This window comes from Phyllostomus discolor, chromosome 9, assembly GCF_004126475.2.
Source record: "Phyllostomus discolor isolate MPI-MPIP mPhyDis1 chromosome 9, mPhyDis1.pri.v3, whole genome shotgun sequence".
Lineage (NCBI taxonomy): Eukaryota > Metazoa > Chordata > Mammalia > Chiroptera > Phyllostomidae > Phyllostomus > Phyllostomus discolor.
The window spans coordinates 14,176,911-14,204,460 of NC_040911.2; the positions used below are offsets into that span (position 1 = coordinate 14,176,911).

General features: G+C 37.9%; 1 protein-coding gene across 3 annotated transcripts; it reads right to left on the reverse strand.

Annotated features, from left to right (window-relative positions):
• Positions 1 to 1,455: 1,455 nt before the first annotated feature.
• Positions 1,456 to 23,459, reverse strand: POLI (DNA polymerase iota). Of its 3 annotated transcripts, XM_028525059.2 has the most exons (10): positions 23,343 to 23,458; positions 21,788 to 21,910; positions 20,968 to 21,132; positions 18,188 to 18,340; positions 16,172 to 16,408; positions 13,865 to 14,043; positions 12,927 to 13,018; positions 10,262 to 10,392; positions 5,531 to 5,736; positions 1,456 to 3,847 (listed from the first exon to the last, which is right to left on the reverse strand). In XM_028525059.2, exons 1-10 carry the CDS (start codon positions 23,380 to 23,382, stop codon positions 3,029 to 3,031), a joined length of 2,145 nt encoding a protein of 714 aa, XP_028380860.1. In that variant the 5' UTR covers positions 23,383 to 23,458; the 3' UTR covers positions 1,456 to 3,028. The 3 variants fall into 3 exon arrangements, with proteins under 3 accessions (XP_028380860.1, XP_035866089.1, XP_035866090.1); XM_036010196.1 differs by lacking the exons at positions 21,788 to 21,910; positions 23,343 to 23,458 and adding an exon at positions 21,517 to 21,639 and having other exon boundaries at positions 3,012 to 3,847; XM_036010197.1 differs by lacking the exons at positions 10,262 to 10,392; positions 12,927 to 13,018; positions 13,865 to 14,043 and having other exon boundaries at positions 3,012 to 3,847; positions 23,343 to 23,459.
• Positions 23,460 to 27,550: the final 4,091 nt, after the last annotated feature.

Sequence of the window (27,550 nt, forward strand, 5' to 3'; positions counted from 1 at the left end):
GCATCAGTGAGCTGTATGTTTAAAACCTGATAAAAATAAGCCTGGTCACTGGATATAAAAATACTGCATATCTCCAAAGACAGAAGTGAGTATCTTAAAACAGCCCAAGAGAAATCAATTCTAAATACACAGTGCTAACATTAATTTCAGAACATAAAAACAATTCTACTTTGAAGGGATGTCTGAAATGCAAGAAAAAAGGTGAGCCAAAAAAAAATAAGTGGGCAAACCTAAAGAGTATGTAAAATAATATCCAATTTGTAGATTAAGAACTAGAGGGGTTTGACTAGAATTAATATAGTTTAACATCCTTGTGTTTGCCTAGAGGGTAAAGATATTTACCATTTTTAGAGGTTAAGCATGTTAAATTTGTATAGGGAATCAAAAGTACAATACTTAGAACGTATAAATTTCAAATCGGTAGATGGAAACACTGTAAATAGAAAGCTCGGTCAATCCAAAAAAGAAGACAGAAAGGGGATAAGGATGGGAAAAGCACAGCACAGAGCAAAGCAAAAATATGTAGCAAGTAAGATGGAAAAAATACATCCAAGTATACTTGTCCTCCCACACTATGGGGGGACAGATGTGTGTAAGAGTCCCCCCAGTACAAAACAGACTTCGTAATTCATTGCTGGTTGTGCTACGTAAGAGAAATGTCTAAGCCCCATCCCTCTACCCTCAGAACGAGGAAGGGGAAAAAGCTGAAACAAAAGCAGGAAAAGAGCAGGAAACATCAGGCAAACAGCTTAGGAGGTAGAGTTTACCCTAAAGGCAAATGGCCTGCAATTGACCTCTGGAGAGAAAACCTTAGGACAGTGGCAAGGTCAGGCAGCTCAAAGGAAGGCCACTACAGACTGCGAGACTGGACCAAGAAGGGGCTGAAGTGGTGCCAGTGGACCGGCACTGCGCCCCACTGGAAGCAAACGCGAATCATACTGGAGGGAGGCGTCCACAGTTCAGGTCCTTTGTCTTCCCACAGTTAAGTTGAGCCACACACTCAAACAAGTTAAAATAATACACACCAATATCAGAAAACTCAGACTTACAAAAACTTAAGTTGGTATTGAAATAATCATAGAATATAAAATATGAGTTTTTATAAGGAATATTAGAAAAAGAATCAAATGAAAAATATACTTACTAAAAGTCATCATTAATGTTTTAAATAGTAGATCAGATATTAATGGAAAACAAATCAGTAAACAGAGCTGATGAAATTAGCCAAAATGTAGCAGATAAACATGGGACAGGTAGCAGAGATTAAGGGACATGAAGAACAGAAAGGCCCACCATTTCTGCAGTCCACAGTTCTAGAACAGTGAAGCGGTATTGGAAGGGCTAGCGGCTAAGACTTATAGAACTAACATGAATTGAAAGATACAGGGTGCCAGCATATATCAAGAATAAGTAAAAATAAATTCACACTTCCAAACATTATAAATTTGTACAACAGCAAAGGAAAAAAAGATCATTTTATTAAAAGCAGATAAGATAAACGATAGTCAGATACTGATTTCTGGCTGAAATAATTGTAAGGATTATTGGATAATTTTAAAAAATGAATTATCTAAAAAAGTGATGAACTCCTTTTATGGGTTTAACCACCTTATCAGAATACTACATGTAGAAACTTCTCTAGTCCTTGGTCCACAGCACTAAATACCTGCATGGTTGAGTAACTTCTGATGTTCTTGCTACAAGTTACTGTTTTTGATAACCTCAAACTCCCTGTTAAAGATCCTTGGTGGTTAGGGGATTTTCAAATTTAAAAAAATCTGAAATGAAGTTCAAACTCCTTACCTAGAAGAAAGTACTTTTAGGCTAGTCTTTATTCACATTTGTGTACTTTATTTTTGTCTTTAAATTATACATGCAAATGTTATAAACAGGACTCCCCCAAACAGTGCTACATAATGCTTGGGTGTGTTCTGGAAACATTCTTTATGTCTTACAATCACAAGATATCCACAATCTTTTATCTAAATTTTGATCTGGCAGGCAAAAGGTGAAGGCAGTAACAATGAGAGAAAACAGACATCTATCAATTTAGTAACTGTGTATTTATTGTGTGATACTCTGAATCTCACCTCCAAAATTTAGGAAGATGCAAAAACATGTAATCCACTGTTTGTAGACCCTAGACTGGCCAGAAGGAAATGGACTTCTTCCACTATCGAGAACTCTTCTAGATCCTCCACCTTGCACTTCGGGTGTCCATCCTTCCCTTAATCTACCTGCATGGAAGGCTCCTTCCCCTTCTCCATGACACGTAAATACACTCCCTGCCACCCAATTTATTTGCTCAGTAGTTACTGAGTGCCCTCTGTGTGCCAGGCATGATGGTAGGTGCTAGGTGTAATAAGAGGCATTAATAAGTTGGTCATAGAACTTATCTGGCTGTTTCTTTTTTTAAAAAAAGATTTTATTCATTTATTTTTGGAGAGGGGGGAGGGGGAAAGAGGGAGAGAAACATGGATCTGCAAGAGAAACATTCACCATTCATTGGTTGCCTCTCACATGTTCCCTACTGGGACCTGGCCTGCAACCCAGGCATGTGCCCTGACTGGGAATCGAACCTGCCACCTTTTGATTCTTAGGTTGGCACTCAATCCAATGAGCCAAACCAGCCAGGACTATCTGGCTATTTCTTAATGGGCTCAATTTTCACAGGAAAAAAAAGTTCTTTGCTATTGCATAGCAATGATTTGGCCAGTCTACTTCTTATATGCTGGCACATATACCTTGCCCCTCAATATATGAGAAATGTACTAATGCTTACCAAAGTATTTTTTATTGAAAAGCAATATAAAATAGTTTTAAAAATAAGAGGAAGGTAATGTTACACATTACTTCTTCTGTTATAAATTTTTATACTTTGTGCCACAATTTACTTCCCATAGGTATTCTTGCTTTATTTGGAACATTTTATATTGGATTGCTACATTATTAAATATCTATTAGTGTTTAATTCAGATGAGCTTTAATGTCTTTCCCTTGCTTTTTAGACCTTTTTTCCTCAGCATGCCTATTTATGTACATTGTGGAACTCCGATCCTCTTCTCTTCCAGTCAGCCACCAGCTCTTTTTGTACCTCTTCTGGTAGTTCGTAGAAAACTTCAGGGTCAACGTCAGAAGGAAAAGTAACTTTCTCAGCGGAAGAACCTTGCTCTCTATTTTCTGCAAGTGCTTCATGATGAGGCACTGTTGCTGTCGGTGGCTTATGGCTATCTGTAGTGAGGTTTTTGGAGAAAAGTTGCTCACTCTGTGAATTTGGAAACGAATGGAAAATAGATACTGTGGGCTTTGTATTTGGAAAGCAGAATCCTTGAGATTCTTTAGGCCTTTGACTCATTCCTTCAACTTTTAATCTACTGTCTAGAGAATGTGAACAATCCTTTTGGCTAGACAGATGAGAGGAACTACTGCTATTTAAGCCTGAGGTTCCTGGTTCACAGGGAGATACAGAGAGCATCTGTTTGCTATTAGACACATGATCTCTAGGATTTAATGGACTTTCTTGGATTTGTTTTGTAGAAAAGAAAGATAATATTCCTCTGGAGGCACGTAATGGACAACTCAAACTTCCTTTCCCTTGAACCTTTTCTCTAGATTTTCCAGAAAGGATTTCTTCTTGAATATCTACTGGAAGCTGCTTAAAGACTTCTTGGTCAATACCCTCAGGAAGTGAAGAGAGTGGGAATTCATCGCTGTCTCCTCTGGAAAAATTTATAGTATCTAGTGGAGACTTTCCAGCTCTTGTACTTTCAATTCTTCCAGTTGGTAGAGAATTCCAATTTGTTTCTTTGTCCTTGGAAAAATCCTCCATATGAGTCTCTTTCATTTTCTAGAATACAGGAAAACAGAATAATTTAGCTAGCTGATATCTGTAAATATTCATGCTGCTAAAAAGTATGACTATACCTGTTATCTGACAGCTGTGTTTCTATCCTGCTCAGTAACTCCAATCCGTACTGCCTGTTCCAGACAACTGGAGATGATTAGCCCATCACAACTGGTCACACTACTGTGTGGATCTTTACTCACTACTCTAGGAAGAGGTCTCCTTCCTAAATAGCACTGAGCCAGAAGGTAGGTATGCATTTAGAGACACGGAAAGGATCTTAATCATGTATCCACATTTGTAATCCTGTGAGTAGAAGAATGGCCTAGAAAAGTAAATGATTAACCCAGCGGTATCTAAGTATTTAAATACATACACACACATGTACATATATATTTACTTGATGCATAGATCATCAAGGACTAGTTTTCTAAAAGTCCCTATTCTAAATTGTTGTCATTTAACAAGAAAAAAAATACTTCTATGGTAAAAATCCAACACCATTATTAAGGTATAACACTTTTTAAATTTTTTTTAAAATTTTAATTGTTCAAGTAGGTATAACACTTTTTAAAAATTAAATTTAATGGGGTGACGTTGGTTAAAAAAATTATATAGGTTTCACATGTACGATTCTATGACACGTCATCTCGATATTGCACTGTGTGCCTGCCACCCAAAGTCAAACCTCCTTCCCTCACCATATAATTGATTCCCTTTACCTGTACTACCTCTTTTATATGTAAATAAAAGTGTAAAAACACCTTCAATTCTAACTTGTATAATTTTTATGTAAACTTTTCCACTTCAATTTCTATCTAACTTGAAGCATCATAAAAATGTATACACAGTCAAGTATGACTCAGGAAACATCAACACAGTAATTTCAAAAACGTAGAAGGAAAAGAGATTCACGCCATGTATTTATTGAGTATCACACACACACAAGGTACTTTCACTTATATCTACCTCTGTAATACTACTGTAAATTATAGACCTTTAATTCTCATTCTGTAAGTTAAAAAGTAAAAAGTCAACACCATTTAAAATTTCAGTTAATGGATGGAATAAAATTGGTCAGAAGACAAAGTAATTTAAAGAGAGCACTAATTCATTATTTCTACAACACTTCTGTTTTCATTTTAAACTTAAATGTAAATAAAATATTACTAAAATTATACTGACTGATTAAACAATAAAAATAAAGAAAATAATGAAACTGCTTTAAGAGTTCATTGTAGGCATGGAAAATTTAGTAAAAGATGATTATTTTTTTTAAGCATCCCACATTTAGTAAATAGAGGTGTGCCAGATGGCCATGTACAGGGTTTTGTTTTAGTCGTCGGACAATACGACAACTGTAAAGTGAGTAGTCATTTTCTATCAATTTTGCTATTGGAATGCAATTTAATTTCAAAACCAAGCAAATTTAAATACTTTAACAAAAAACGGAGGGGTTGCTAAACAGAACATCTCTATAATGGTTTCCTTTTAATATCCAGTGACACTTACCTTTCCTTCTTGATCACAGCACGATACACGTGAGGCTAGCACGGCAGTACACTAGCTGTAACACACCTGGAAGTCCTTCCAAAAACACAGCCCAAAAGGAACTCCAAATTACATCAGTTAAACACAAACTGAAAGTGTAATTTAACTACACAAATCCAACAACAGGGTACTTACAAAACTGCGCTTGCCGGGGTGTGACATTGTTGATAATGACGGTGTTAAGTAATAATCGATAGTCCCTTTCTTAGCAGTGTTTACTGCCTTAAGGTTGCAGAAGCACACATTTAAAAGGGTTAGATGAAATGGCATCTTCACATTCACCATGTTTCGAAAAAGTTTCATGATTGTATCAACCATTGGGGTCATCGCATCATAACTACCTAAATAAAATGTTTAAGAAGACAGTATTGATATCTAAATGCATTATATAATAATTAGTATAAAGAGCTTAACCTAATTTAAATTAAAATCCTAAACAGATATCATTGGGGCATCTTGACAATACACAGACAACTGGGACATCTCAACATCAATAAATGTCAAACGAGGACAAGTTTTCAGATTTGACATACGGGATATCTGCTTATGGCAGAGGGATGATGTCAGCAAATCTCCCCACTGAACTATAATAAAAGTGAACAAGACTGTCAATAGCAACCATTTTGAGCATCTGGAAATGAACTAAAGGCAACTAAAGTGAGAAGCACTGATTTACGAAACACTGCCAGTGCTTAGGTAGGAAAGGAGAGAGCAGCCTATTCTGGGGTTGTTCACACCTCCCTTTACACAACTCAGCTGGTGCAGGAGTTCTACCAGGGTGAAGCGGGCTGTGAAAGGCAGCAGGGCTGATGCCAGAAAGAACACAACTGGTGTGTATCGGGGGGCAAAAGCTCACACCCAGCAGAGTGACCAGTGAAAGGAACAAGGTTGGTGGGAAACAACTGGAGAAGCCACACAGCTCTCTAGCCTGAGGCCACAGTGGTGGTCGGAGTGAGTGAAAGATCAGTGGATCAGCCACAAATTTAACCAGGAGACGTGGAAATGAAAACCACCATAGAAAGACTGTGTAAACTGTCCTCGTGACCCCAGGTGACTGGGAGGCAGCATGCCAGGGAGGGAAGGGCAGAGAGGGCCAAGCTCTCCACGTACATCCCTGACTAGAACAGAAATGCAAGAGGCCTAGCAGGAAATAAAAGCCAGGGCAGACCTGACATGGCCTAAACGTTCAAGTGCTCTCCAACCCAGGCACGCATCGGCTGACAGAAGGAAGTCTCCCAGGCTCTAGCATTGGAGCCAGCGGTGGCTAACCACCAAACTGGGCAGACACTGGTGTAACCTCCTAGGAAGCTAAAATAAAACATTTCAATTTAAATTTAAAAAGCTGAGCAGAGAAATCAGGGCAATACATCATAAGAAAGGGTATATCCTGCAGCTCAAGTCCAGACAAGTTACAAAAAAAAATTTGAAAGCCTACATGAAAAATATCCAGAATTGCTGCAATACATTACCTAAAATACCCAGTTTTCAACAAAACACTACAATATGTGCAAAAAGAATGTGATTGATTCAGGGAGAAAAAGCAGTAAACAGAAATTAACTTTGAGTCAGATTTAGTGAAGACTTCAAAGCTGCTATTATGCATATAGTCAAAGAATTAAAGAAAACCACTTTAAAGAATTAAAATATAACTGCCAAAAGGGGAATCTCAATTAAATAAAGAATCACACAAATAAAGGAAATTCTAGAGTTAAAACGTACAGTAATCAAAATAAACAAAACCACTACATGGGCAACAGCAGTTTTGAGATGACAGATTAATCAGAGAACTTGACAACTGAATGGAAATTATCTGATCTAAAAAGAGAAAAAAAAGTCTCAAGAAATGTGAATAGAACTCACATACCTGTAGGTCATTTTCAAGGATACCGACATATGTATAATGAGAGTCCCAAAAGGAAAAAGAAAAGAGAAGAAATACTTAAAGAAATCAGAGTCAAAAACTGCACAAATTTCATCAAAATATTATTCTACAGAATCAGAAAGCTCAATAAATCCCAAGTAGGATAAACACAAAGAGATTCCACACTCAGACATGTCCTAGGCAATCTGCTGACACAGAGACAACTAACTCGTCACATGAAGGAGAATGAGAATACAACTGTACCTACTGACGCATTATTGCCTTTCAGCTCCAAATTCACCCTTCAGTATGTGCTCAGTGTTAATGGGTTGGACTCTCAATTTTTTTACATTGAACATGTTCAACTTTGTCAGTAGAGAGCACTGGAGGCCCATTAAAGAAGAAAATGGGCGTCTCTTCCTGGTTCCAATGTACTGCTATCTACTTTTTCTTGCTCCTGTACATTGTCCGTTTGCAGTACATGTGTGGTGCACTCAGTCCCTCAGCAACCTCAAGCCCTAACCCCAGCCTAGTGACCATGTTACCATGGCACCACCAATTCAAACACCGCACACACCAGGCCAGTGTTGTCAACAGAGCTCCAGGTCCTTTTGCACACCCACCTGACAGCCTTGACCTGCCTATGTTCCGAAGGGTTGTTTCCTCTGCCTCTTCCTATGCAGGCACCATACCCTCCGACTGTGTGCTAGCAGATTCCTTCAGCACAGCCACCACCAGCCTCCCCTTGCCTGCATCCTGGAGGGCTGTTGACAGATGTGTTCCCCACATAAACACTGCATACCCCAGCTCAAGCATTGCCCTGCCAGTGAGCAAACGCCCAACATTCAACTCCTCCTGTGTGCCCACCCACTAGTCTCAGCTCATCTGCAAATCAGTGTGGGTGGTTCTCTCTTTGCCCAGTAACTACAGATCTCTGGTCCAGGCAACTCAAAAGGACTTTCCCACAATCCAGTGTTCTACAGCCACACCTTCTCTTTGAGAGGTAGGAGAACTCCCCTTTCCAAGTCTGTCCTTCCTTGGGTACTTCTCCTCAGCTCTTAACACATCACCTTAGAGTTCTCTTGATACCTTTAGAGTCAATCCCCGATCTCAGTTTAATAATTCTGTGAAACTTTCCCATTCTAATTTCTGTGTGGTTTATTCTCTCCTGAGTGGTAGGAGACTGATAAAACCATTAACAGCTGACTCCTTGTCATAAATTTTATTACTAGGCAATAAAATTTGGCTCAATGAATTTGCAGGACTGAAATTGCTCAAAATATATTCTCTGGTAAACATGAAATTAAAGTAGAAATCAATATAACAGAAAGAAATACGGGAAATTACCAAATATTTAAAAATTATGGAACAAATTTCTACATAAATTTAGGGGTCAAAAAAGGAATCAGAGGGACATGAGAAACTATTTTGACCTTAATGGAAAAGAAAATAACAAAATTTATGGAATACAGCTAAAGCACTGCTTAAAAGGAAATGTATGACGTTCAGCTTGAATTATTAGAAAAGAAGGTAAGTATAAAATAAATAATGTAAGCTTCTATCTTAAGAAACAAGAGGGAAATGACAAATTAAACCTAAAGCAAACAGAAATAAAAAATAACAAAGATCAGAGCAGAAATAAATAAAACAGAAAGTATAAAAACACAACAGAGAAAACAATGACAATGAAAGTTGGATTTTAAAAAAGATCAAAACAAGTTAACAAATCTTTGCTAGAATGACAAAGGAAAAAAGAGAACACACAAATTACCAGAACCAGGAATGAGAGCAGAACATCACTACGGACCTTACAAAAATGGAAGAATTATAAAGAAATATTAACAACTTCATCACAACAAATTAGACAATTTGGATGAAATGCACATATTTCTAAAAGATACAAATTGCTAAAACAGACTCAAGATAAATAGAAAACCTAGATAAGCTTTTAACAAACAGAGAACTCTAATTCCTAATTTAAAATCTTTCTACAAACAAAAGTCCAGGACCATGAATAGCCAAAACAATTTTGAAAAAATTAAAACTGGAGACCTTACACTATCTAAGTTCAAAACTTACAACAAAGTATCAAGACAGGGAAGAATTGGTATGAGAATAAACATATAGATCACAGAATATGAATGTCAAGAAATAAACTTTTACATTTATGGCCAACTAGTTTTTGACAAAGGCACAATGACAATTCAATGGGAAAAGAATAGTCTTTTCAACAAATTTTGGTGGAACAAATGGATACCCCATGCAAAAGAAAAAACTAAGACCTTTATTACCTTACACCACACAAAAATCACTCAAAGTGGATCTAAGTTTAAAGCTTAAAACTTGAAAATCTCTAAAAAATATAAACATAGGAACAAATATCTATGACCTTTGAATTAGGCAAAGAATTTTTAGCTATAACACCAAAAGCACTATCCATGAAAGAAAACACAAACACAATGAAATACCACTATGCGGCCACGAGAATGACTATTATAAAAGAAACTGGCAACACTAAATGTCAGTGACAATATGAAAACTGGAATGCTCCTACATGGTTGGTGAGAATGTAAATTGTTACACCCACTTTGGAAAAAATTTGGCAGTGTCTTAGAGTTCAAATTAACATACAGCCCAGCAGTCCCACTTCTTGCAACCGACACAAGATAAACAAAGGCATGTATCCGCCCAGTGACTTGCCAGAATCATTTTTTCATAACAGCCGAAAAAATGGAAACAATCTAAAAGTTCATTCAAAAGTTATCTTATGCCATATAATTATCATAGTTTGTTTTCTCTGAACTTGGGAAACTTTAAGTGAGTCTCTACTTTTATAATCTATTAAAAAACAAAGTTTTCCAGTAAAAATTTCTGATAGAATAAAGGGATTTAATAGCTCACTAACTCCCTACGAAGGCCTTCCATCTACAGGGCCAATTTCTAATTCAAAGTTTCCTTTTATAAGAGCACAACCTGCCAATTAAATTATTAGGAAAAGCCCACACCTGCCCCTAACTTCTGAATCATGTGGGGTGGGATGGGGCACTGGCGGCTCTCGCGGTTATAGTGCTTCTCAGACGAATACCGGCGGATTGTTAATCTCACTGTATGTGGCTTCCTTCCATCTTGGCGTACTCTAAAAATAAAGAAAAACGGGAAATGAGTGATTTGAAAACATATTACCTAAAGATTTAAAAAAACTGTCTAATAAACTTAATAGATCTAAAGGTGCCGGATTTAGTAATTACAACATTGTAAGTACAGTTGATAACTACACAGTAAGCAATAAAGGTCCCTGAAGAGCCCAAATAGGTTTTGCAAACTCTACACACTGAAGAACTGAAATTGTAAGTGCAAGGCTCCCAGGCCCCACTCAGAGTTGGGTGCCAATCAGAAAAGTAACAGAAATAAAACATAATTACAACAAGCCATTTTATTATCCAAGTCCAAAATGTAACTAAAGGCAAAATATTAAAATCAGCAAGAAGTTAAAGAAACTGAGAGAATCACTTACAGAAGCAAATAAATGAAAAGTAACAGGTTTTTCACACATTTTTTAAAAATGCACGATTACAGGAAAAAAAATAATGAGATTGCTTTTGTCAAAGGGCACTCCCCAAGTAGATCCAAGAGAGCCAGTAATAATAGCATCAGTGTGGCATACTAGAGCAAGAACTGGAAAGATCAATTATGTACTATATTTAGGAAGATGAGTGCATATACATGCATCTTATAAAGTATTCCATCCAAATGGTCTTGGTTTGGGGGTTGAAAACAAATTTTTAATGCTATAGAAAATTCACTTTAATAGTAGAAATTTAATAAGGGAAAATACATGTCTTTATATGTATGGCAATGCATTAAAATCACAAATACAAAATACAAATATTGTACATTGTTAAACATGCTGAAATTGAAGGTTTCTATTGGAATAGATTTTTGTAGTAAATTATTTTTTCTGCCCTGGCTGTTGTGGCTCAGTGGATTGAGTGTGGGCCTGCGAACCAAAGGGTTACCAGTTCAATTCCCAGTCAGGGCCCATGCCAGGGTTGCAGGCCAGGTCCCCAGTAGGGGGCATAGGAGAGGCGACCACACATTGATGTTTCTCTCCCTCTCTTTCTCCTCCCCTTCCCCTCTCTCTAAAAATAAATAAAATTTTAAAAAATTATTTTTTCTTTCATTGCTTTATCATAAAATTTCTTGATTGCTGCTTTAAAAACAATAAACATCTTAAATAGTTGCTGTAAATGTTACTAGTTTAAATATCTCCCAGGTAAGCTTGTTCTTTTAAGTCATTGTGCAATTCAAAGACAATGATTTGGTTCCTGTAACTAATTAAGACATACTAGAAAAAGATTATATTCTAAGCAATCTTAAACTATTGCCTATAAATTGGATTAAAAATTAAATGATTTAATACCCGTCACATTCCTACAGAGTCATCATTTACTCTACAAGTTGAATACATTCACACACAATACCTTTTTTGCCAATCACTCACACAGTATTACACTTCAATCCCTGAACTAGGGGATATGACATAGAAGAGGGAATGGCAAACCGAGATAAGGATAAATGGTTAATAGTTGGAATTTCACAAGTCTAGCACACCTAGTCTCATTCCCAGGTTCATTCTTAAATAAGAGAACCTATAAAATTCATAATTCTTGTGTTTTTTCTATGTGCAGAACTATTTCCCGTGCCCAGGCTTTTCATAGTAATCTTCTATTTCATTGGAGCAAAGCCGATGACCCAGTTTCACAAGCACTGCACGGGCCCACCCTGAGTCATATCCCTGGAGTTGGGTCGCGGTCAGCCCAGTCGCATGCAGCAGGACGATGACCTGCGTGGCTTTGCTCAAGACATGAGAACCACACTGCATGTGACAGCCAAGTTGTAGGAACTTCACTGCATCCGTTTTCTCAGACCTAGAGTCATCCAAACCCCTTTTCTCTTGTCAGTTGGCCATCCACACATCATTACAGAAGCACAACTACCCAAAACTGTCCGGCCCCACACACCCCATTCTGAGAAATCAAAGACATAAGAGGAGGAGACAATTCTCTTCTACAGAGTGTTGAGGACACACATATGACGGCAAAGGGGCACCAGAAAGGTACATGTCTTGTTCTGTGTATGCTAGGCTATTTGTGCTGTGCATGGCCCCCGGTGACACTCCTCATGTACTTACAGACCAGCAACCCTGTGCACACCCACAGCCACTCTCACTGCCCACACACAGCCCCGCTGAGCTACTCTTTGTCTGACTCTGTTTTCTTTCACATAGTCTAAGGCAAAGGAGACATAAGTGTTCTGCTTTCTCCCTTGCTGTTGCTCTTAATAACTGCCTATCATCAACCATTACAGATTTATAGGTGTTGAGATTCTAGAGAGGTCTGTAAACCCCATTAGGTAACTATCAGCAGCTTAAGATCCATAATATAACAATAATGTGACTAAAAATCAATTGAACTAGATGGGTTAAATTTAGTTAAGAGCGTCTACTACTACTTTTGCAATAGTTTACAATGTAGAGAAAGTCAGTGATAAATGATCTATCTTTACACTGTTTAGTCTTCAGTTAATCTGTAAGTTCCAAGGCAGAACAGTAAGTATTCTTTCCACATACTATATACAGAAAATATAGGATAAGGCAAAATGGAAAATCACCTGTTCAAAAGACTAGCAAGTAGTTCTTCAATCTTACTTTTAGCTTCAGCTTCCGATGAACATTTTTTAAATGAATCTTCTTCACTAAAGGACTACCAAAGAAGCACAAATAAGGATAATTGTAAACCCAAATAAGCATATCCAATTATCAGTGCCATTTAGTTCACTTTTATAGTACCTCCTATTATCTGCAACTTATTGTCTCCACTAGAAAGTATGCTGGAAGGCAAGAGAATTACAAAGGTCCAGCAGCAACTCCAAGTTTACTGTATGATTACTACAAGGCTCTTAAATCTCCTAAAACTTGAATTTAACCTTGGACAAGTATTTTAACCTTTCTAAAGTATGGTATCATCTTAAAAAAACAACGGGAGCAAGAGGAAGAGAGGGGAAAAGGTATGAACAAACAGTAGAACTACCTACCTCAAAGGTCTGTGAAAATTAAATGGGATGATGTAAAGTACTTAGTAAAGCTCCTGCCACATAGAAAAAGAATCGGTCAATGTGAACTGGATGATTATACCTTTCTCCATTTCCTAAATCATTATACTACTCTAAAAACAAGACTTACTAAATAATTAAAATATTTTGCCTCATATATGTAATATAGACTATTTAATCAAAGTGGCTAACTTTAGATTTAAATACCAATTCTTAGATTCAATTTAAGAATATTCATTAATCTACTATACACTGGCTGGGTAGCTCAGTTGGTTAGTGTCCTGATACAACAAATCGATGTCTCTTTTCCTTCCACCCCTCTCTAAATCAATCAATTGTAAAAAAATCTATTATAATAAATTAGCATCCTCATAGGAAAAGGATCATGTACTAACTAATAAGCAAACTAGAATAGTAAAAACATAGCAATAAACCAGAAATCTTCATCTGAAATAATGTGACAACCAGTACTCAATTCAAGTATCATTATCATGCACCTGAGGTAGTCCTGATGGTGTTACAGGAGAGTTATCCTCTCCAAAACTGAGCTTCTGGATACGCTGAGCAACTGAAATTCCTAATTCCTTTTCTAGTATTTTGGATGGAAAGGTTTGGAGATCAGGCACACTGCTGATACCCAGTGCCTCAAGGCGTTTGGCAGTTTTATAGCCAATACCTAAACAAAAAGAAATGCATAGGGTGTTACAACAGCTTTTTTCCTTAAAATAAAACTAATGAAAATATTATGAATACTGCATTAATCACATCTTTAAATCCCATAATTAATACTTTGCTAGGATCAAACTTCATTACAAATGACATGGTTGTTCTGCTCAGCCCCTATGAGTTATATGAACCACTTTGAAAACCCAACAGCCCTAATATACCTAATATAATATGATGAATATAGAGACAACCAATAAATTCTGTCTTGATAAAATTTTTACCACACATCATATACCACCGTGGAAGTATTCAAGAATCATGCTGATTATTCATGGGGTGTCCAACCTGTGGCCCATGGGCTACATGCAGCCCAGGATGGTTGTGGATGTGGCCAAATACAAAATCATAAATTTACTTTTTTGTAAATGTTTACAAAACATTTTTTTTTTGCTCATCAGATTTCATTAGTGTTTGTGTATTTAATGTGTGGCCCAAGACAACTCTTCTTTTTCCAATGTGGCCCAGAGATGCCAAAAGGTTGGACACCCAAAGAAAGACTGTCACTAGAGCAATTAAAATTAATTAGTATGCACTCAGTAGTTAACCTACCTGATTTTTATATACAACACCACACATTTATCTACAGGTCACATCTGGCAATATTTACCACCTGAATACAACTAAGAACCAGAAAGTAAACCAACAAAAAAAAAATTCTTATTAGCAAAACTCCTATCATAAAGTTTTTTGTAGGAAAACTCAATTATATTTTATCACAGAAAAAAAAGCTCAGGCAATGTAGTATCCTTTTACTCCTCTCAGTGTTTAAAAATTAGTTCTACAATTATCTAATTTCCTTGAACAGTAAAAGTAAATCAAAGGTGATGAATGTGTAGGGGAAATTATTACAGTGGAGTGACAGATATTTTCACAGCTGAAATAAAAGAAGGCTAGCAAGCTGGCAATAAGAAAAGGCCTGTAAAAAAATATATAAGAATTCAAAAAGTAAAGCCAAGTAATAGTGTTATGTATCAGTATACAGTCCTCAATGTATTACAACCTGACATAGTAACTGTTCTTCAGAACACAGACTCGGGCTCATCCAAGAAGTTACAACTGTACTACTTTAAGGGAGGTGAGGGAGTAACACATTTTGGAGTCACATAAACATGTGTTAAAGATGTGAAGTTATAATATCTGCAGGTTAAGTTTCAGTTGTCTTAAAAATTCACTTCCATCGAATTCTATATAGCATCTTTATCCCCAGCAATGCCATAGAAATGAAGTTTAACATATCCATTATTGATGGTCTACAAAAGCATAAGTATTTGATCTTCAATGATACAAATTTGACTAGAACAGATCACTGAACCCTTCAAAAAAATCAGTTTTCTCATCTTTAAAATAAAAGCTTTGTCTAAATGCTTTGGAAGGTCTCTTGTAGCCCTAATATTTTAAATACAATCCCAAAATAGAGTTAATAAAAGACAATGCTCCTCTTTAGATGCAATGTACAGTATAAGAGTATAAACCAGAGACTGGAAATAATTGTATGAGTATGTTCCCAGCTTATAATTTTTATGGTCACATTCAAACTCTACAAAGGTAGGTGATACTAGAAAAGAACGCTGTATATTTCCTAGTACAGATTCCCTCCAGAAAACAGGTTTTTTTTTGGTTTTCTCCAAGAACCAAGTACATAGGCTCTAAAAATTAACTACATGTCAGGCAGTGAAAGACAAATACCATATGATCTCACCTATAAGTGGAACCTGTAAGTGGAACCAAAACAAACAAGCAAGGAAAATATAACCAGAGACATAGAAATAAAGAACAAACTGACAGTAACCAGAGGGGAAGTGGGAGGGGATGATGGGGGGGAAAGGGGGAAGAAACATCAAGGAACTTGTACAACGGACACATGGACAAAGCCAAAGGGGACTATAGTGGGGGCTAGGATCGAGGGTAGGAGGTGGGGATGGCTGGGGTGCAGGGAAGCAGAGGGGGCAAAATAGAAACAACTGTACATGAACAACAATTTAAAAAAAGAGAAAGAAAAAAATTAATTGCATGTATATATTATTTTTAAATTAAAGACATACAATACTATATATACTTTTCAAATATCTTTGTCTTACCAGGCATTTCTTTTATGTGTTTCAGACTGAGAATGAGGTCTTGAGAACTTTCAGGCAATAAGACTGTTTGTTGATTTGGTTTAAAGACGCCAGAAACTAATTTTGCCAGTAACTTATTGGAAGCCACTCCAGCGCAGCCAGTGAGACCCAGCCGGTCATGCATGGCTTCCCGCATCTCTGCTGCCATCTGAGACCCGACAAGCAGTCTCCTGTGCAAGATGTCGTGCAGGTTTATAGCTACGAAAACAGCCAATGTTGTGAAAAGTCACCACAAAAATTTTTAATTTCCTCTTTTACAAATGACTTTTAAAAGGGTACAGGATTTATCTAACCTATATTCAACACCCCCCACACACACACACACCCACCCCACCACACTGTCACCCACTTAACTAATCTGTTTTGTTTCTCACAGTGGCTCTGTAAAATAAGTAACTACAGGGAGTGAACTCCAAGGGCCTGTGAGAGAGAACGCACAGAATGCTAACTGATGAACAGATTATGAAAACTGATGTCTCATAAAAAATTGCTACTGACATTAGTAAAACTCTTCTTCACGTTACCTGTAAGCAAGCATAAAGTACTGCATTAATGAGAAAGCCAACATTACGGCTTTGATGATCTGAATCTAAACTTGACGTACTAGATGTATAAAAACAATTTTAGATCTGTACATAGTTAAGAGCTCTTTTATCAAGAGTGTAGGGAAATTATGTAGAAACAACTTCTAGAAGGTGTGAAAATGTTATTACAGTTATATGAGACAATCCTTACCCTCGGAAGTATTTACAAATCAAGTCTCACGTTTGCAGTTTACTTCCACACGGCTCATCAATCAGCCAGCCAACCAACAAAGAGCAAGATAAAGCACATGTGGAAAAATGGTAACAGGTATATCACCCAGGAGGGTATAATGAGTGTTCTCATTGTATTATTCCATCAATTCTTCTATATGTTTAAAAAATGTTAACAAAATTGTGGGGCGGTGGAAGAATTCATGAAAAAGTAGACATTTCCTTTTTAGGATATAAGACCTAGCTCTCTGTACTATGTTCTAAGCAATAAAGCCTGAATTTGCTTTAAGAATTACAAAGAAACGTATTTGGAATGTTCTTGCTTCTCAGCCTTTGCGGGTGCAAGAAACTACAGGTGCAAAGGATGAGAAAAGCTCCATGTCTTCTTCTAGAAGAGAACTGTAGCTTTCACCCTTTTCTGTAAGATCAGGGAAGTGGAGAACTAGATGGGGACTGGTCACCGGCTCTCAAAACAGGGAGTAAGAGGAAGCGCATGCAGAGGCCTAGAAGCCAGGCGGTCAGGGCAAGTGGCTCACAGAAGCACAGGAGCTTGTCTTCCTTCTGGGGTAACATGCAAGTCCCCAGCAGTGTCACATGATCTCTCCAAGCCTAATCAGTCACTGGAACTTATTTTCAAATGCAAACATCCCCCTGGGAGTACCAGCAGCCACTTATACTTCAATACGTGAAGGAGACAGGCCGTTCTGCTTTCATGCTAAGAGCTGGCAAAGATGACCTGAACGAATTGCACAGGAGCTTGCAAAAGACGGCAGGCAGCTAGGCCGGGTCAGGCCCCCAGAAGGGCTAACTCAGGAAGTCAGGGACGACAAAACGGTCTCGGTGCTCTGGGGCAACAAAAGCGAGAGGCCACAAAGGCAAATTTCACCTACCTCAAAGTTTTGCCTAAAGACAGATTGAAGAGAATCAAAAATTATTCTAAAAAAGCCTATTATCAAGCCAGCTCTTCTAAGGTAAGGCTGACCTAAAGAGGTATGACACTCCAAAATGGTAATGCCCGGACCGTGTGGGACAAGTGGGAAGTGCTCAGAGCACCGAGCTACAGGAGCAACACACGATTCAGCCACCCGCACAGATGACTGACATGTGGCTGCTCCTCCGACAAAAGCCACAAAGTGTCCAAAGTCGGTTTCTGGAACACGCTGAGCATTAAGACATGCATGTGCTTTAAAGCGACTGAGCAGAGTAAGTCAGATGCACTCACACTGATCGTTGTACACGTGACCCGACACAGTCAGTGCTGGGAGTTCATCACTTTGCAGCGGCTGCAGTCTCTTCTCAACCATTTCTGTTACATCCACAAAATTTTCATCAAATCCAAGCCTCTCAACAACTGGACTAAATTCCTCCAACAACTCTAAATTTACAGAATATTGGAGCACAGATGGAACTGAAGTTACAACTAGAATACACTTAACTTTTATGCTTACATCAAATATGTTATTAAAGGTTTTACATATAGCCATAGTCCCACAACATATTTAATACAGCCCTTGGTTAACTGTGATTTTTTTTCTGAACCACATTTTGAGTAAGGACAAAATTTTTCCAACAAAGCCAGTCCAAAACGATACTTGCTGGGCAGATGCTCATAGCGATACATTTAGCTCAACCTCCTATACTTATAATTTCTGTGTCTGCAATACATTCAATATCAATGCTTATTGTTAATTATGATCTTGAAGCAGTGGACCAAAGAATAAATTATAGTCTGCCTAGAAAAGTAAAAACAAGTAATAATATATTCTAGCTACATTTTCACAGGAGTTTTTGAAGGCAAAACCAAAATTTATAATTTCTAATTATTACTGAGCCAAAAAGAAAACTCATTTAATTTTCAAAATACACCACGATTCAGTATTTTAATTAGCCAATCCCAAGCTAATTCCTTACAGGCAGAGATGGACCATGATGTACATGTATGTGAGTGTCCAACATCTAGTCTAATGCCTAGTCCTTAAGTCAAATGTTTACTAAACTGAACTGGACCAAGATTTGATATAAATTCAAAAGGATTATCAATTTTCCTTTTTAGGATTAAGACTAATAACAACTTTGAAATCACTGAGAAGAGTTTTCATTTTTCTCTGAATTACCTGTTGATATCAGCTGGATGGCAGAAAACATTCACTATTTTTTTCACCTATGAGGTAAAATCTTTATAATTTGAGAATATCTAACACTCCCGCACATGCTAGCAATTATGTTGGGACAGACTTAAGTGCAACATATAGCAGTATTCAAAATTTTAAGCGCGAACTACCTTTGATATATTACAGCACTTAACCTCTAGGGACTTAACTTATAAATACCCTCAAAAAAGTATGCCCAAATTTCCGCATGAAAATGTCTACTGCAGCATATATTTATGTTGCAGTAGTTGGTAATGGCCTAATAATCCATCACCATTAGGAAAACCATAACAGTTACCATTCAAAACAAGACATTTTTTAAATAAAAGGAGCTAGTACTAATAATTACGCAGGGGCATTAGCCATAAAGTGGAACACACTGTCCTCCTATCACTAGAGGACCGGTTAAATAAGCATGGAGCAAAATGCAATGGAATACTACAGGCATTAAAAAGAATAAGGAGGAGCTACATAAGTGACATGAAAGATCACCAAGAACAAAGGCAAGATGCACAACACATATAAATATTCTTCTGTGTACACTAACAATTAACTTCTTAATATTCAGACACACACCATTTGCATAGATGCACAAGTACTATTTTGGGAGTAGCCTTATCTTTTCTGCATGGCTGTCCTTTCTCCCCTCCCCCCCCCATTTCAGCACCGCCTCTTCCCCTCCAGAAGGTAACTAAGGTTAACAACTCAGTACATGTCCTCTCATGTTTCTCTTCCTGTTCATATGTACACACAAACATATATGTGGGGGAGGAGTCTGTGCTATTGTTTTATACATATGGAAAAATGTAATATACTTTTTTTGCATCTTAACTTTAACTCACTCAACAAGGTATATATTTATGAGTCAAGTATACGGCACCAATGCATTCTTTTTAATGGTTAGCAGTCCATCATAGCCTTAATTTAGCCATCCTTATCCTGATGGACATTTGTTTTCATTCCACGTTTACCAATTATGAACCATGCTACAATACAAATTTTTGTACATACGTCCTTAGGATTTTATTTCTTAAATTGCCAGAGGTTACATCACTGGGTTAAAGACTATAATATGTATCTTTAACTTCAAAAATGTTTCCAGATTGCTTTTTCAAAAAGGCAACAATACTTTGTTTCTACCTTTTCTCACATTATTTTTTGCAAGTATGATGGATATAAAATATCTTACTGATTCATATTTTCCTAAACAATAATGAATTTGAGCACTCTTTTATCCAAATAATCATAGGACATTGTGTTTGCTCTTTTTGTCACCTATTCATATTCTTTGTCCAATTTTCTTGAGTTTTTTTCCTTGTTGATCTATTAGTGTTTTTGGATATTATACATATTTAACCCTTTCATCTGAAAACTGCTACAATAATAAAAGAACAAACAATAACAGTAGCAAAGAAGGTAGATAGATATAAAGCTAGTTTTTAACTGTTTTAAATAATGTTAAACATTACAGAAACCTCTCTCAACTAACATTAATGAATGAGAGTACAGCATATTTCTTCATAATTCATTTAAATTTAAAATTAAAAATATTTGGCTTTCTTTAGTATATCTCCCCATTTTCTCCCTTTTAAATTTTGTTCCACTTTTCTTATATTTACATGACACCAGTCAGGACCTACTTCAAACTCCTCCCACTTTACATTTTGTATCAACACTACTTACATAACATCATCCTCATATACATTTTTTAAAAATGGGCAAGACCCAAAATAAAGCTATTAGCAAAAAAGAAACTGATTATGGCATTTTACATTTATTAAAAGATTTCATGAAATGAACAGGCATCCTATATAAAAACTAACGCTAAAAAAATACTCCCTGTAAGCTGTACCTGTAACCTTATATGATATCGCTCTGTAACGAGTCAAGTCTTCTCCATTCACTAACACCAGCTGGGGACACTTTTCTTTTGCATCTCGAACACTCATAAGTTTCTTTACTCCAAGTTCCCTAGCTTCGTAGTTGCAGGTAACCACCAAAGATTTCTGCTGAACCCCTATAAAAAATAAATATTTTATGAGAAAACTGAGTAGAATTTTTAAAAATATCTTAACATATAATTTACTAGCCCTATATTATAACTGTAAATTGTAATGCAATCTGTTTTGATTAAAAATAAAAAGCTGTGTCTCATTTAATAAATATAGCCTCTATTCATCAAAGTTCTTTAAAATTTAACAGAAATGATCATGAATCGGTAGATTCTTGGAGTCTTCAGCAAAAAGATACAAATAAAAGATACATGGATTTGTCTAGAATTTTTTCAGACAAAACCTGATTAATTTATACTGAATTAACTCTACATGCAAATCTAGCCCATATTTTACCAAAAAATAAGAGCAGATGAAAATAACGGAGTACAATTAATTCCTGGACTCACTTATCTTCTGAGTAACTGTGTAATGAAGATAAATCCATGTCCTGCTACAAGTACCAACCTACAGTAATTATCAGGTATTTCCTCCAATAAATGTTCTCATTATTGAACTATTCTTCCTAATCATCTCTAGAGAAGATTAGATAATGTGGGGGCTGGGGCATTGTGAGCCCCCAAATCTTTCTTAATATGGTTAATAAGTCAGAATACAATGGACACAGTAAACGAGTACTGATCCTATTACACAACAAATATTATCAACATCCATAATTACCCAAAGGTTTGCCCTTTAGTTCCGGGTTTGAGATCATTTCTACTTGTGCATAAAAGCAATCCAGATCCACGTGTACTATGACTCTGGATGAAGAACTTCCTGCTGGCACCACCTGATCATGAACTGATGCACAATATGCAAAAAAAATACAAAAATACATTCAGGCTGTTTATCATCTCTGAGCAACTGGTAACTCCTTAAAACCTGGTAACTGAGAAAAAACAATGCAAAATAATTTTAAGTTTTTTTTCCTGGATTTATTATACCTGCTAAAGCATCTAAAAATTACAAAGACATAAGAGCAACTCCCTCTACAGTAGGGTCTTCAGTCCTGTTCACTTAGCATTTCTTTATGCACTGTATTTTCCTCAAGAATAAATTTGAGGGGGAAAAGTCTTGATCAATAATGGATGACAAGACTATCCTCTTGCTTGAAAGTTTACTGTAAAATTTATGGTAAATTAGAGGGGTAGAAAAGTTTAAACGCAGATTTCAACCAACTCAAAAATTATTCTAAGTGGCACGTCCTTAAATTTGAAACAATCAGAAATACAGAATTGCAGAAGACAGAACTTACGGGTACCCATGAACTATATCTAGCTTCCATGCGAAAGCAGGTTTATCTGGCTCAGTGCTGAATCCCCAGTACTTGTAACAGTGCCCTGGATATAAGACTATCAATAAATGCTCACCAAAAAAAAAAAAATGTACATATTCCTTGGACTTTAAAAAAAAGCAGTTTATGTCATGGGGAATGGGGGTGGGGGGGCGAGACACGGGAAAGATGAAATTCTAGCTGTTAACACCAGTTTAAAAACAAGGCAGGTTAAATGCAATGTACTGTTCTGGTTTGGATCCTGGAACACAAAATCTTATAGTAGGAAAAAACTGGTAAAATGTGAATAAAGCTTGTATTTTAGTTAACAGTATTATGATAATGTTAACTCCTTAGTTTTGACAGATGTACCATGGTGATGTAAAATACTATCATTAGGGATAACTTTCTCCAACTTCGGAAATTCTCAAATTCTTCCAAAGTTTAAGTTTAATTACAAAAAAAAAAAAAAAAAAAAAAAAGGAAGGCACGGAGACCCCGGGACTCTGGCCCGGAGGATAGACAAACAAGATGCCGCCAAAGCTAGAAGTGAGTCACCGGACAGGCGATCACTGTACACGAACCTCGTCTCGGGTTCCCTCCGAGCCCACCCGTTCCCTCCAGACCCAACCGAGGCCTGGCCCCACCCCCGACAACTGCGCCACAAGGTTCTCCAGTTCTGCAACTTTAAACTGCCCAGGAGCCTATTTGGCTTTCATTGAGTTCTTTGAGGGGCTTCTACAAAAACACTCTTGCCTAACTAGGTGATGCCATCCCTCTCGGGGTCCTGACTGCAAAACACCAGGCAGCCAAGGGCAGCCCTCTTGGCAGGCCCAGGAAAATGAAATGAACCCAGCGGGGCGGAGACGGTCGCACCCCAACGGCCGCCGCCGCCCAGGGCCTCCGCCCGCCCCGCCCTTCTCATTTACACCCAGGGAGGTTGCCAGGTTCCCCGCGCACCCGGAGAGCCGGCTAACGCCCCCGCCCGCGCGCGTTCCATCGCCCGAGCCGCGTCCTCTTCCTCGTCGTGGCCGCCTTCCTCCTCGGGCCCCGCCCCCAGCTCCTCCGATCCGTGGCAGCCAACCGCAGCGCAGCTTCCGGCAGCCTCCGCCCGGTATCCAGGGAAACCGTGGCCCGACCTCCCCTAGCCGGTTTGGCCTTGGCGCCTGCGTGGTGCGAGCCAACGGGCCAGAAACCGAGCTGCTAGCGCGGGCTCGGAAACCTCTGGATCCACGTGCTGAGGTTTCCTCCCGCTAAATCGAGGCAGGAAGTGAGGGTTGCGTTCCAAAACGGCGGCTCATTGTTTTCTTGAGATCTTTGGTGTTACTACTTTTTATCTTTACCTAGAGGCCAGCCTGTTCTCCCGATCAATTGCTAGGGAAATTGCTAACGGTTAGACACTGAACGATTTATAGGGATGGAGGTAGGGAAACGGTAAAAATCATGGTAAGAGCAAGACAGGCACATAAACTAATGTGATTAACAAGTGTGTTAAAGTTTATTGCATTTTGTTTGTTGTTCGATTCGAAGAGACTGTGCCAAATTGAACCTCTGAATTTCTAATCATCTAAACGGAATAGAATTTTAATGCATGAGCTTTGGAGGCAAAGGAAATCTCTGCTCCAGACACATCAACTTGCCGTGTGACTTTCGGCAAGTTATGTGCTGTATTTTTCGGACTACAAGACGCACCCCCCAAATTTGGGGGAGAAATGGGGGTGCATCTTATAGTTCAAATATAGCTTACCTGGCTTGCTGTGGAGGGAGCGGCAGCCTATGTTATTTATGTTATTAAATATTTTACCACATTTTTTTGCTTCCAAATTTCTTCCCCATTTTCCTCCTCTGAATCCTAGGTGTGTCTTATGGTCCGGTGCGTCTTACAGTCCTAAAAATACGGTAACTACTCTGCGCCTCAGTTTCTCCACTGTAAAAAAAAAAATATCCTGAGAATAAATGATTTGACTAAATGAAAACTAACATATACTTTAATATACCAATGTATGTAACACACCTACCTTCTGTTAAGATGTATTGTGTGCCTGTGTGTTTTCACCAACAGAGGAAATTTGGAAATTTCTTTGTGTACACATATATTCAACATATACGTTTTCACAGTATTCTGCTCTTACAAAGAGGATGTGAGGACCTTGAGAACACCTTTAAAGGACATGTTGGTATATCCACAGAGGGGAAGGAAAAACAGGCAGAGCCAGGACTCAGTGGATTGGAGACCAAGTCTTCCTCTCAGACATCTGGACCAGTTAGTTCCCTGAGAGTCTACAGTGTAGGATCTAAGAGTGATTCAGAGCCATGCTGCTTTCTTTGTGAACACTGTTTGGTAAGTCTAGCTAAAATGCTTTTGAATTAAGTGCTTCCTTGGCTAGTAAGTGCTTCTTGGCTATTTTCGAGGGTGTCCAAGTACTTGCAGAAAACTAAGCTTTATTTTTTAATTCCTTCATGTCGAGGATGATCCAAACTATGGACATGCCATGGAAGACTGAAACTGCTCCTTTATGAGAGGCATAGGCTCACTACACTCGTCAGCTTCAGAAGGGCACAGTAAAGCCCTCTTCAGCTTCATTTGTTTCCCTGTCACTTGTCAAATTGAAGAGCAGCTTTTAATTTGATAATTCGTTCATGATAAACATGAACGCTCATGTCAGTGAAGGGTGAGGGAGTCACCAGTATCTGCTTCTGTCCTTCTAGCTGAATTGGCCACACGTGGTTCAGAAGAAGAACTCTAGACCCCCTTCAAGGGCTTTGACAGGAAGAGTGTACGAGTCTTCATGAGTGTCTGTATTTCATGTTAGTGGGTGGCTTGGGAGGTACAGGTTGACCATGGGGTCAAAGGAACCATTTGGATTGGCAAAGGCACAAAGAGCTTGGGTTTTGTAAGGTCTTTGGCCTAGTGCAGTGGTCCTCAATCAGGGTCACTTTTGTCCCCTGGGAGATATTTGGCAATATCTCGAAAATACTGTTTGTGGTCACATCAGGGAACTGGGGCTCCGCACTACTGGCATCTGGTGGGCGGAGGCCAGAGACACTGCTGAACATCCCACAGTGCCCAGGACCGCCCTTCACAGTAAGGAATCATCCAGCCCAGTGTGTCCACTGGACCAATGTTGGGGCGTTCTGGCCTAGTAGTCTTGATACCATCCTGCACCCCACTCCCTTGTTAGGCTTAAGGTCCCCAGTTGTAATAAAGAATTAATCTTCAGATATATGCTCTTAATTATCAATGACATTTTTTAGAAAAAGGAGGATGTAAGAGAGGGAGACAACTGTAATTTAATTGCTTTTCACTGTGGGAATCTACATTCTGGGAACGCATTTGTGAGGGGAAAAAAGATTGAAGAAAAACATGCACACGTTTATGGAGCTTATGGGTTGCCCCTGGGGTGAAAGGCTAATGAGTCACAAATAATTTACAAGGCTTAAATGCAAAACTCCAAAACACAGAAAGGCTTCAGACGGTTGAAAGCAAACTATAATTAGGATACACTGTTGTACAATGTGCGTGCCACGCAGTATTTAGTAATGTTCATCCAAGGATCTGAAATCCTTTGCATAAAAACTACAGTTGTCATGAAGAAACTCTTTCTCGCTCTCTACATTCTTTCCTCCCTTCTCCCACCCCCCGCTCTCTCATCTTGCACACCAAAGCCTCAGTTTCATGCTTTCTCAGTGTAGCCTAAAAATATTTGCTGCATACCATGCAATTGTGGCCAGTAGAAGGTGTAAGAAGCTGGAGTTTTTCTACAGTCAGCTTCTCTGACTCTTTTTTGTGGTTCTGTGTAGTTCTGATGAAAAGCCTGCATAGTCACTTTAGTAATGACATTTAAAATGTTGCTTGTCAGGGTGTACTCGACGAAATCTGCCTCATCATTTTGGACAAAGAGAGGTGGGAACCAGTGTGATCACAGTACAAATCATTTGGTCAAGGTTTGTAAATAACCTCTGCAAACTTCAGTCCCTGAGAAAAGAGAACTACTGGATGTCATATAGAAAGTGTGAGCAGATTGACATAGGTCAGGCATACTGTGTTAAACTGCTAATCGTTACACTGACCTGAGTGTAACGATTATAAGAACTTTTTCTGACTGCAAAAGTAATTTGTGGTTATTGTGAAGAATTTTGAAAATAGAGGAAGGAGGTAAGAAGCAATGGAAATAATTGTAATAATCCATAATCTTGGTGCTCAGAAATAACCATCCTTTGTCTTTTCATAAAGCACAACTTAAAAAGAAAGTTTTTGTTTCGTTTCACAAATAAATTTTTGTATCTATTTTTTTACCAAACCACAAGACCATTGTGAGATGCATTGCCTGAATAAATGATATAAACAAAACTTTACATACTTGTTTTTATGTTAATTTGAAGGAAATGAATGACTATGGTCTCAATATCATCTTGGAAATGTTAATAATTTCAATTTAACCAATAATCTCCATTTTCCTGGTTTAGATTAATATAAACTCCCCATAAAAGAAACTAATATTTATATTTATAGGACTTATTTCTTAAAGTTGATTTCAAGATTCCATTAAAGTACTTGTTAATCCTAAAAGTACTGTCTGTGTCTCTGGTAAAACAAAAAAATTTCATCCATTGTTTAAGACGTCATGATGAGACAAAAAAGTACCAGGTGTAAAGTGAAAATCCATCGTAACCCCCACAGCACCCTGAGGCAACCACTGTTAACAGTATATGTTAATATGCTTCATCAGATTTTCTCTTACCATGTTTAATACAGGGTGGACATAGGGATAGTCATTTCTAATTCACGAGTAGGATCACACTATGCGGAGTCTTCTTGAAGACTCTTCTTCACCAGGTTTTTTAACTTACTTTACCTTGAGCATCCTTTCTTTTCCCCGCAGGAAAATTAACAGCATTCTTTTTAATGGTGCACTGTTTTACTGGGTCCATGTTGATGGACACTTACAGCTGACCTTTTGTTGCAGTGCGCATCCTCACGCATTTTGTCTCTCTCTGCACCCTTCTTCAGGAGTTTGACTCCGCCCTTCCCTAGGACTAACCTAATCTCCTAAAATTCTATACGAATATTGTCTGTATCTTTTCAAATTAATAAAAACCCTATGAAAACTTATGATGATACATGAGTCCTGTCAGTTCTTTTTCCAATCGTTCCCTCAAATCCCTTC